A 12977-nucleotide genomic window follows, 5' to 3' on the forward strand; every position below is an offset into this window, starting at 1 on the left:
CTGACACTCTTCTATCACTCACTTTGACCCATACTTTATTCTACACACACTGACACTCTTCTATCACTCACTTTGACCCATACTTTGACCCATACTTCATTTAATAATGACTGGAAGGATTAGTTTTGTCTCCCACTAGTGGTTCTTATAGTCCATCAGTCTATCAACACCATGGTGATGCAGTATTTATCTACTAGGACTGTGGATCTTTGATACATGGTGATACAGTATTTATCTACTAGGATTGATAATTCATTAGAATATTTTTATCTTGACAGCCCTAGTATGTAGTAGTGTCGTAGTGACTAGTCACTAGCTGTCAGTAACATGTTTTAGTACTTGTCTAGTACTTGTCTGATGATGTAGTACATCATCAGACACACTATATACACATATGATGTTGTTACTACATCATCAGACACACTATATACACATATGATGTTGTTACTACATCATCAGACACACTATATACACATATGATGTTGTTACTACATCATCAGACACACTATATACACATATGATGTTGTTACTACATCATCAGACACACTATATACACATATGATGTTACTACATCATCAGACACACTATATACACATATGATGTTGTTACTACATCATCAGACACACTATATACACATATGATGTTGTTACTACATCATCAGACACACTATATACACATATGATGTTGTTACTACATCATCAGACACACTATATACACATATGATGTTGTTACTACATCATCAGACACACTATATACACATATGATGTTGTTACTACATCATCAGACACACTATATACACATATGATGTTGTTACTACATCATCAGACACACTATATACACATATGATGTTGTTACTACATCATCAGACACACTATATACACATATGATGTTGTTACTACATCATCAGACACACTATATACACATATGATGTTGTTACTACATCACCAGACACACTATATACACATATGATGTTACTACATCATCAGACACACTATATACACATATGATGTTGTTACTACATCACCAGACACACTATATACACATATGATGTTGTTACTACATCATCAGACACACTATATACATATATGATGTTGTTACTACATCATCAGACACACTATATACACATATGATGTTGTTACTACATCATCAGACACACTATATACACATATGATGTTGTTACTACATCATCAAGACACACTATATACACATATGATGTTGTTACTACATCATCAGACACACTATATACACATATGATGTTGTTACTACATCATCAGACACACTATATACACATATGATGTTGTTACTACATCATCAGACACACTATATACACATATGATGTTGTTACTACATCATCAGACACACTATATACACATATGATGTTGTTACTACATCATCAGACACACTATATACACATATGATGTTGTTACTACATCATCAGACACACTATATACACATATGATGTTGTTACTACATCATCAGACACACTATATACACATATGATGTTGTTACTACATCATCAGACACACTATATACACATATGATGTTGTTACTACATCATCAGACACACTATATACACATATGATGTTGTTACTACATCATCAGACACACTATATACACATATGATGTTGTTACTACATCATCAGACACACTATATACACATATGATGTTGTTACTACATCATCAGACACACTATATACACATATGATGTTGTTACTACATCATCAGACACACTATATACACATATGATGTTGTTACTACATCACCAGACACACTATATACACATATGATGTTGTTACTACATCATCAGACACACTATATACACATATGATGTTGTTACTACATCACCAGACACACTATATACACATATGATGTTGTTACTACATCATCAGACACACTATATACACATATGATGTTGTTACTACATCATCAGACACACTATATACACATATGATGTTGTTACTACATCATCAGACACACTATATACACATATGATGTTGTTACTACATCATCAGACACACTATATACACATATGATGTTGTTACTACATCATCAGACACACTATATACACATATGATGTTGTTACTACATCATCAGACACACTATATACACATATGATGTTGTTACTACATCATCAGACACACTATATACACATATGATGTTGTTACTACATCATCAGACACACTATATACACATATGATGTTGTTACTACATCATCAGACACACTATATACACATATGATGTTGTTACTACATCATCAGACACACTATATACACATATGAATGTTGTTACTACATCATCAGACACACTATATACACATATGATGTTGTTACTACATCATCAGACACACTATATACACATATGATGTTGTTACTACATCATCAGACACACTATATACACATATGATGTTGTTACTACATCATCAGACACACTATAATACACATATGATGTTGTTACTACATCACCAGACACACTATATACACATATGATGTTGTTACTACATCAACCAGACACACTATATACACATATGATGTTGTTACTACATCATCCAGACACACTATATACACATATGATGTTGTTACTACATCATCCAGACACACTATATACACATATGATGTTGTTACTACATCACCAGACACACTATATACACATATGATGTTGTTACTACATCATCAGACACACTATATACACATATGATGTTGTTACTACATCATCAGACACACTATATACACATATGATGTGTTACTACATCACCAGACACACTATATACACATATGATGTTGTTACTACATCATCAGACACACTATATACACATATGATGTTGTTACTACATCATCAGACACACTATATACACATATGATGTTGTTACTACATCACCAGACACACTATATACACATATGATGTTGTTACTACATCATCAGACACACTATATACACATATGATGTTGTTACTACATCAATCAGACACACTATATACACATATGATGTTGTTACTACATCATCAGACACACTATATACACATATGATGTTGTTACTACATCATCAGACACACTATATACACATAATGATGTTGTTACTACATCACCAGACACACTATATACACATATGATGTTGTTACTACATCATCAGACACACTATATACACATATGATGTTGTTACTACATCAACAGACACACTATATACACATATGATGTTGTTACTACATCATCAGACACACTATATACACATATGATGTTGTTACTACATCACCAGACACACTATATACACATATGATGTTGTTACTACATCATCAGACACACTATATACACATATGATGTTGTTACTACATCATCAGACACACTATATACACATATGATGTTGTTAACTACATCATCAGACACAATATATACACATAATGATGTTGTTACTACATCAATCAGATGTTACTACATCATCAGACACACTATATACACATATGATGTTGTTACTACATCATCAGACACACTATATACACATATGATGTTGTTACTACATCATCAGACACACTATATACACATATGATGTTGTTACTACATCATCAGACACACTATATACACATATGATGTTGTTACTACATCATCAGACACACTATATACACATATGATGTTGTTACTACATCATCAGACACACTATATACACATATGATGTTGTTACTACATCATCAGACACACTATATACACATATGATGTTGTTACTACATCATCAGACACACTATATACACATATGATGTTGTTACTACATCATCAGACACACTATATACACATATGATGTTGTTACTACATCATCAGACACACTATATACACATATGATGTTGTTACTACATCATCAGACACACTATATACACATATGATGTTGTTACTACATCATCAGACACACTATATACACATATGATGTTGTTACTACATCATCAGACACACTATATACACATATGATGTTACTACATCATCAGACACACTATATACACATATGATGTTGTTACTACATCATCAGACACACTATATACACATATGATGTTGTTACTACATCATCAGACACACTATATACACATATGATGTTGTTACTACATCATCAGACACACTATATACACATATGATGTTGTTACTACATCATCAGACACACTATATACACATATGATGTTGTTACTACATCATCAGACACACTATATACACATATGATGTTGTTACTACATCACCAGACACACTATATACACATATGATGTTGTTACTACATCATCAGACACACTATATACACATATGATGTTGTTACTACATCACCAGACACACTATATACACATATGATGTTGTTACTACATCACCAGACACACTATATACACATATGATGTTGTTACTACATCATCAGACACACTATATACACATATGATGTTGTTACTACATCATCAGACACACTATATACACATATGATGTTGTTACTACATCATCAGACACACTATATACACATATGATGTTGTTACTACATCATCAGACACACTATATACACATATGCTGTTGTTACTACATCATCAGACACACTATATACACATATGATGTTGTTACTACATCATCAGACACACTATATACACATATGATGTTGTTACTACATCACCAGACACACTATATACACATATGATGTTGTTACTACATCATCAGACACACTATATACACATATGATGTTGTTACTACATCATCAGACACACTATATACACATATGATGTTGTTACTACATCACCAGACACACTATATACACATATGATGTTGTTACTACATCATCAGACACACTATATACACATATGATGTTGTTACTACATCATCAGACACACTATATACACATATGATGTTGTTACTACATCATCAGACACACTATATACACATATGATGTTGTTACTACATCATCAGACACACTATATACACATATGATGTTGTTACTACATCACCAGACACACTATATACACATATGATGTTGTTACTACATCACCAGACACACTATATACACATATGATGTTGTTACTACATCATCAGACACACTATATACACATATGATGTTGTTACTACATCATCAGACACACTATATACACATATGATGTTGTTACTACATCACCAGACACACTATATACACATATGATGTTGTTACTACATCATCAGACACACTATATACACATATGATGTTGTTACTACATCATCAGACACACTATATACACATATGATGTTGTTACTACATCATCAGACACACTATATACACATATGATGTTGTTACTACATCATCAGACACACTATATACACATATGATGTTGTTACTACATCATCAGACACACTATATACACATATGATGTTGTTACTACATCATCAGACACACTATATACACATATGATGTTGTTACTACATCATCAGACACACTATATACACATATGATGTTGTTACTACATCATCAGACACACTATATACACATATGATGTTGTTACTACATCACCAGACACACTATATACACATATGATGTTGTTACTACATCATCAGACACACTATATACACATATGATGTTGTTACTACATCATCAGACACACTATATACACATATGATGTTGTTACTACATCATCAGACACACTATATACACATATGATGTTGTTACTACATCATCAGACACACTATATACACATATGATGTTGTTACTACATCATCAGACACACTATATACACATATGATGTTGTTACTACATCACCAGACACACTATATACACATATGATGTTGTTACTACATCATCAGACACACTATATACACATATGATGTTGTTACTACATCATCAGACACACTATATACACATATGATGTCAGTACATCATCAATAGTGAAGTAGATAGTAATAACCAGTTTGCCCTGCATGAGAAAAGGTTCATTTTGGTTGAAGAATACAAAGTGTATAAAAAGGAGTTGGTGACTTATTGTGATGTTGAGAAACCAATTTTCCCAAGACATTTTTGAAATCAAATGTTGATGTTCCTCTTAGACACTTGTAATAAAGGTGTTTGAGGATAAACTAAACACAACATCAAACATTATGTCACTACTGCACCCACCTTTCTTAAAAACAATGTTCTGAAACAATTTGCCTTAACTTCCATTCCATACAATATGTGTGGTTGCCAGTACGACTCAGGGACAATATTATTGTTAGAAGGATACAATATGTGTGGTTGCCAGTACGACTCAGGGACAATATTATTGTTAGAAGGATACAATATGTGTGGTTGCCAGTACGACTCAGGGACAATATTATTGTTGGAAGGATACAATATGTGTGGTTGCCAGTACGACTCAGGGACAATATTATTGTTAGAAGGATACAATATGTGTGGTTGCCAGTACGACTCAGGGACAATATTATTGTTAGAAGGATACAATATGTGTGGTTGCCAGTACGACTCAGGGACAATATTATTGTTAGAAGGATACAATATGTGTGGTTGCCAGTACGATTCAGGGACAATATTATTGTTAGAAGGATACAATATGTGTGGTTGCCAGTACGATTCAGGGACAATATTATTGTTAGAAGGATACAATATGTGTGGTTGCCAGTACGATTCAGGGACAATATTATTGTTAGAAGGATACAATATGTGTGGTTGCCAGTACGACTCAGGGACAATATTATTGTTAGAAGGATACAATATGTGTGGTTGCCAGTACGACTCAGGGACAATATTATTGTTAGAAGGATACAATATGTGTGGTTGCCAGTACGACTCAGGGACAATATTATTGTTGGAAGGATACAATATGTGTGGTTGCCAGTACGACTCAGGGACAATATTATTGTTAGAAGGATACAATATGTGTGGTTGCCAGTACGACTCAGGGACAATATTATTGTTAGAAGGATACAATATGTGTGGTTGCCAGTACGACTCAGGGACAATATTATTGTTAGAAGGATACAATATGTGTGGTTGCCAGTACGATTCAGGGACAATATTATTGTTAGAAGGATACAATATGTGTGGTTGCCAGTACGATTCAGGGACAATATTATTGTTAGAAGGATACAATATGTGTGGTTGCCAGTACGATTCAGGGACAATATTATTGTTAGAAGGATACAATATGTGTGGTTGCCAGTACAATTCAGGGACAATATTATTGTTAGAAGGATACAATATGTGTGGTTGCCAGTACGACTCAGGGACAATATTATTGTTAGAAGGATACAATATGTGTGGTTGCCAGTACGACTCAGGGACAATATTATTGTTAGAAGGATACAATATGTGTGGTTGCCAGTACGATTCAGGGACAATATTATTGTTAGAAGGATACAATATGTGTGGTTGCCAGTACGATTCAGGGACAATATTATTGTTAGAAGGATACAATATGTGTGGTTGCCAGTACGATTCAGGGACAATATTATTGTTAGAAGGATACAATATGTGTGGTTGCCAGTACGATTCAGGGACAATATTATTGTTAGAAGGATACAATATGTGTGGTTGCCAGTACGACTCAGGGACAATATTATTGTTAGAAGGATACAATATGTGTGGTTGCCAGTACGACTCAGGACAATATTATTGTTAGAAGGATACAGTACAGTGAGTTGTTATGGATTCACTAAGTTTTTATAACAACAATCACGCGAGTGTGAAATAGTGTTTCCTATATTCCGGTTATTTCTTGTAAGGAATGATGTATAAATAAATGATGATACAAACAAGTAAACAACAATGAATGTTATTTGTTGTAAAGAATGATGTATAAATAAATGATGATACAAAGAAACAACAATGAATGATATAAATGTGTTGTTGGACTGACATTGTTTCATTCTTAGGTGTCATGTCAACTTTCCACTGTTTCCTCCAAAAAGGAGGTGGTGTTGTGACCACCAGAGGGCAGTGTCACCCTGCAGAGTTATGATGGTGGTGAGCAGCTTGATCAGAGAGCCTTCCTTCCTTTCTGCAGGTCTACCTGGAGCGCCTGCTGACCCTACGCCGAGCTGGACATCTGCCCTGCTAACTGGAAGCGCATCGTGCTGGGAGCCATCCTGCTGGCCTCCAAAGTGTGGGACGACCAGGCCGTGTGGAACGTGGACTACTGCCAGATCCTGAAGGACATCAGCGTGGAGGACATGTGAGTGGACTGGTCACTTTGAGGTGTGTTGTTGTTGGGTCACATGAAGAGGGTCTCAAGTGCTCTCACAATGGCCCTGCCTCTCGCCCACTCCATTAGTTGCCCCGGGAGACTAGACATCTCTCTCTCTCTCTGTCTCACACACACACCACCTTTGCCAGCCAACAAAGCAACCTGGATGCGGTCTCCATGGCGACCAGCGCCCTTAGCCTCTCTCTGAAGAGGCAGGATGATGGCGGTGGTAGTGGAGTCCACATGTGCTCTTGTCTCGCCATCGGCTTCCTGTTTTCATGTCATTGTTCTCATGAACTGCTTTCTTTTTATGCTAGTGGTGTTAAGCAGACTGGTTGACAATATCAAATCACCTGAAATAGTGTGAGACTCTTCATTAGCTCCCTGTGGTCTGTGTCTTTATGCTAGTGGTGTTAAGCAGACTGGTTGACAATATCAAATCACCTGAAATAGTGTGAGACTCTATTAGCTCCCTGTGGTCCGTGTCTTTATGCTAGTGGTGTTAAGCAGACTGGTTGACAATATCAAATCACCTGAAATAGTGTGAGACTCTTTATTAGCTCCCTATGGTCCGTGTCTTTATGCTAGTGGTGTTAAGCAGACTGGTTGACAATATCAAATCACCTGAAATAGTGTGAGACTCTTCATTAGCTCCCTGTGGTCCGTGTCTTTATGCTAGTGGTGTTAAGCAGACTGGTTGACAATATCAAATCACCTGAAATAGTGTGAGACTCTTCATTAGCTCCCTGTGGTCTGTGTCTTTATGCTAGTGGTGTTAAGCAGACTGGTTGACAATATCAAATCACCTGAAATAGTGTGAGACTCTTCATTAGCTCCCTGTGGTCCGTGTCTTTATGCTAGTGGTGTTAAGCAGACTGGTTGACAATATCAAATCACCTGAAATAGTGTGAGACTCTTCATTAGCTCCCTGTGGTCCGTGTCTTTATGCTAGTGGTGTTAAGCAGACTGGTTGACAATATCAAATCACCTGAAATAGTGTGAGACTCTTCATTAGCTCCCTGTGGTCCGTGTCTTTATGCTAGTGGTGTTAAGCAGACTGGTTGACAATATCAAATCACCTGAAATAGTGTGAGACTCTTCATTAGCTCCCTATGGTCCGTGTCTTTATGCTAGTGGTGTTAAGCAGACTGGTTGACAATATCAAATCACCTGAAATAGTGTGAGACTCTTCATTAGCTCCCTATGGTCCGTGTCTTTATGCTAGTGGTGTTAAGCAGACTGGTTGACAATATCAAATCACCTGAAATAGTGTGAGACTCTTCATTAGCTCCCTGTGGTCCGTGTCTTTATGCTAGTGGTGTTAAGCAGACTGGTTGACAATATCAAATCACCTGAAATAGTGTGAGACTCTTCATTAGCTCCCTGTGGTCCGTGTCTTTATGCTAGTGGTGTTAAGCAGACTGGTTGACAATATCAAATCACCTGAAATAGTGTGAGACTCTTCATTAGCTCCCTGTGGTCCGTGTCTTTATGCTAGTGGTGTTAAGCAGACTGGTTGACAATATCAAATCACCTGAAATAGTGTGAGACTCTTTATTAGCTCCCTATGGTCCGTGTCTTTATGCTAGTGGTGTTAAGCAGACTGGTTGACAATATCAAATCACCTGAAATAGTGTGAGACTCTTCATTAGCTCCCTGTGGTCCGTGTCTTTATGCTAGTGGTGTTAAGCAGACTGGTTGACAATATCAAATCACCTGAAATAGTGTGAGACTCTTCATTAGCTCCCTATGGTCCGTGTCTTTATGCTAGTGGTGTTAAGCAGACTGGTTGACAATATCAAATCACCTGAAATAGTGTGAGACTCTTCATTAGCTCCCTGTGGTCCGTGTCTTTATGCTAGTGGTGTTAAGCAGACTGGTTGACAATATCAAATCACCTGAAATAGTGTGAGACTCTTTATTAGCTCCCTGTGGTCCGTGTCTTTATGCTAGTGGTGTTAAGCAGACTGGTTGACAATATCAAATCACCTGAAATAGTGTGAGACTCTTTATTAGCTCCCTGTGGTCCGTGTCTTTATGCTAGTGGTGTTAAGCAGACTGGTTGACAATATCAAATCACCTGAAATAGTGTGAGACTCTTTATTAGCTCCCTGTGGTCCGTGTCTTTATGCTAGTGGTGTTAAGCAGACTGGTTGACAATATCAAATCACCTGAAATAGTGTGAGACTCTTTATTAGCTCCCTGTGGTCCGTGTCTTTATGCTAGTGGTGTTAAGCAGACTGGTTGACAATATCAAATCACCTGAAATAGTGTGAGACTCTTTATTAGCTCCCTATGGTCCGTGTCTTTATGCTAGTGGTGTTAAGCAGACTGGTTGACAATATCAAATCACCTGAAATAGTGTGAGACTCTTTATTAGCTCCCTGTGGTCCGTGTCTTTATGCTAGTGGTGTTAAGCAGACTGGTTGACAATATCAAATCACCTGAAATAGTGTGAGACTCTTTATTAGCTCCCTGTGGTCCGTGTCTTTATGCTAGTGGTGTTAAGCAGACTGGTTGACAATATCAAATCACCTGAAATAGTGTGAGACTCTTTATTAGCTCCCTATGGTCCGTGTCTTTATGCTAGTGGTGTTAAGCAGACTGGTTGACAATATCAAATCACCTGAAATAGTGTGAGACTCTTTATTAGCTCCCTGTGGTCCGTGTCTTTATGCTAGTGGTGTTAAGCAGACTGGTTGACAATATCAAATCACCTGAAATAGTGTGAGACTCTATTAGCTCCCTGTGGTCCGTGTCTTTATGCTAGTGGTGTTAAGCAGACTGGTTGACAATATCAAATCACCTGAAATAGTGTGAGACTCTTTATTAGCTCCCTGTGGTCCGTGTCTTTATGCTAGTGGTGTTAAGCAGACTGGTTGACAATATCAAATCACCTGAAATAGTGTGAGACTCTATTAGCTCCCTGTGGTCCGTGTCTTTATGCTAGTGGTGTTAAGCAGACTGGTTGACAATATCAAATCACCTGAAATAGTGTGAGACTCTTTATTAGCTCCCTGTGGTCCGTGTCCTCCATGTTGGACGTGTCTCTGTGCAGGAACGAGATGGAGCGCCACTTCCTGGAGCTGCTCCAGTTCAACATCAACGTGCCCGCCAGCGTCTACGCCAAGTACTACTTTGACCTGCGCCAGTTGGCTGACGACAACAACCTCAGCTTCCCCCTGGAGCCGCTCAACAACCAGCGGGCCCAGAAACTGGAGGTGAGTTTGACCAAGAAGTCCGAGTGCACTTGTGTGCATTTGCTGCAAATGTCAACAAATACAGTGTTGGACACCTTTTCAAGTCAAATATACCTGTGTGTGTGTGTGTGTGCGTGTGTGTGTGTGCGCGTGTGTGTGCGCGCGTGCGTGTGTGTGTGTGTGTGAAACTGGTCTCAGTAGTCTTCATTCAGTCATCTTGCATGCCGCTGGAAGACTCAGGGCGATGACATCACTTCCTGTAGGGGGCGGGGGCCCCTACATCACATCCTGTTTACACAGCCATTACCCGGTCGCCACTTCCTCAGTGTGTTTAGTCTATTTTCTTACTCCATATGGGTTCAAAAAAAGCCAGGAAAGAAGGAGGGATTAGCTGTGGACCTAGAAAAGACTTCATTGCAAGGAGTAGAGCAGTACATCGCTGATTTGGCTGGCAAATATGGAAGAAAGATGTCCACAACTGCAAGCTCTGTAAATAAGGATGTTGATGTATTAAGAAAGAGAGAGTATAAAAGCAGGTGTGGTTGGATGAAAAGGTGATAGCATTTATTCCAAAGGTGGCCAATTTAAGGCTGCTTCCATTAGTTTTTAAAGAGGACAGGCAGGCACACTAGCCCATGAAGGCTAGAGGAGTTTCCTCTTTTAGTTTGTAGCAACATGGTTGTTAATGTTTTGGAGAGCACTGAAAGGATGTTTGTGTCTGCACAGCTACTTCTTGTTGTGTTGTTTGGATTAAATAAAGATTGTTGAATAAATATATATATATATATATATATATGCTGTGTGTATATATATATATACAGTATATATATATATACTGTGTGTATATATATATACAGTATATATATATATACTGTGTGTATATATATATACAGTATATATATATATACTGTGTGTATATATATATATATACAGTATATATATATATACAGTATATATATATACTGTATATATATATACTGTGTGTATATATGTATACAGTATATATATATATACTGTGTGTATATATATATATATGGTATATATATATATACTGTGTGTATATATATATACAGTATATATATATATACAGTATATATATATACTGTATATATATATACTGTGTGTATATATGTATACAGTATATATATATATACTGTGTGTATATATATATATACGGTATATATATATATACTGTGTGTATATATATATACAGTATATATATATATACAGTATATATATTTATATATATATACACATACAAGCAGCGCCACAGTTTTGCACATTTAATAAATGGGGGAATTAGTGTTGTAATTACAAATGTACTGTTTTTAAAGTTGCAAGTGATAAACACTTATTTAGTGAAACGAAAAGAAATGTAAAACTGCTTTAATATTATTGATGTTTACATTGTTTCTTACAGGGAACTCTGCTTCACTATGCTAACTTCTCGCTCTATGAACCATGTTCTACAACCAATTCAATCTGTAAATTGATGTTCCACTGTACATTTCCTCATGTGAACTTCTTGTCTCGTGTGTGTGTGTGTGTGTGTGTGTGTGTGTGTGTGTGTGTGTGTGTGTGTGTGTGTGTGTGTGTGTGTGTGTGTGTGTGTGTGTGTGTGTGTGTGTGTGTGTG

General features: G+C 36.7%; 1 protein-coding gene across 1 annotated transcript in view; it reads left to right on the top strand.

Moving 5' to 3' along the window:
• LOC133663740 (cyclin-Y-like protein 1) overlaps positions 1 to 12977 on the top strand; it is a 29102-nt gene that overhangs the window by 15710 nt on the left and 415 nt on the right. The window contains 3 exon segments of the mRNA XM_062068434.1: positions 7963 to 7986; positions 7988 to 8130; positions 11201 to 11363. Coding sequence (XP_061924418.1) covers positions 7963 to 7986; positions 7988 to 8130; positions 11201 to 11363 — 330 coding nt within the window.

The sequence above is a fragment of the Entelurus aequoreus genome, linkage group LG13 (genome assembly GCF_033978785.1).
Source record: "Entelurus aequoreus isolate RoL-2023_Sb linkage group LG13, RoL_Eaeq_v1.1, whole genome shotgun sequence".
NCBI lineage: Eukaryota > Metazoa > Chordata > Actinopteri > Syngnathiformes > Syngnathidae > Entelurus > Entelurus aequoreus.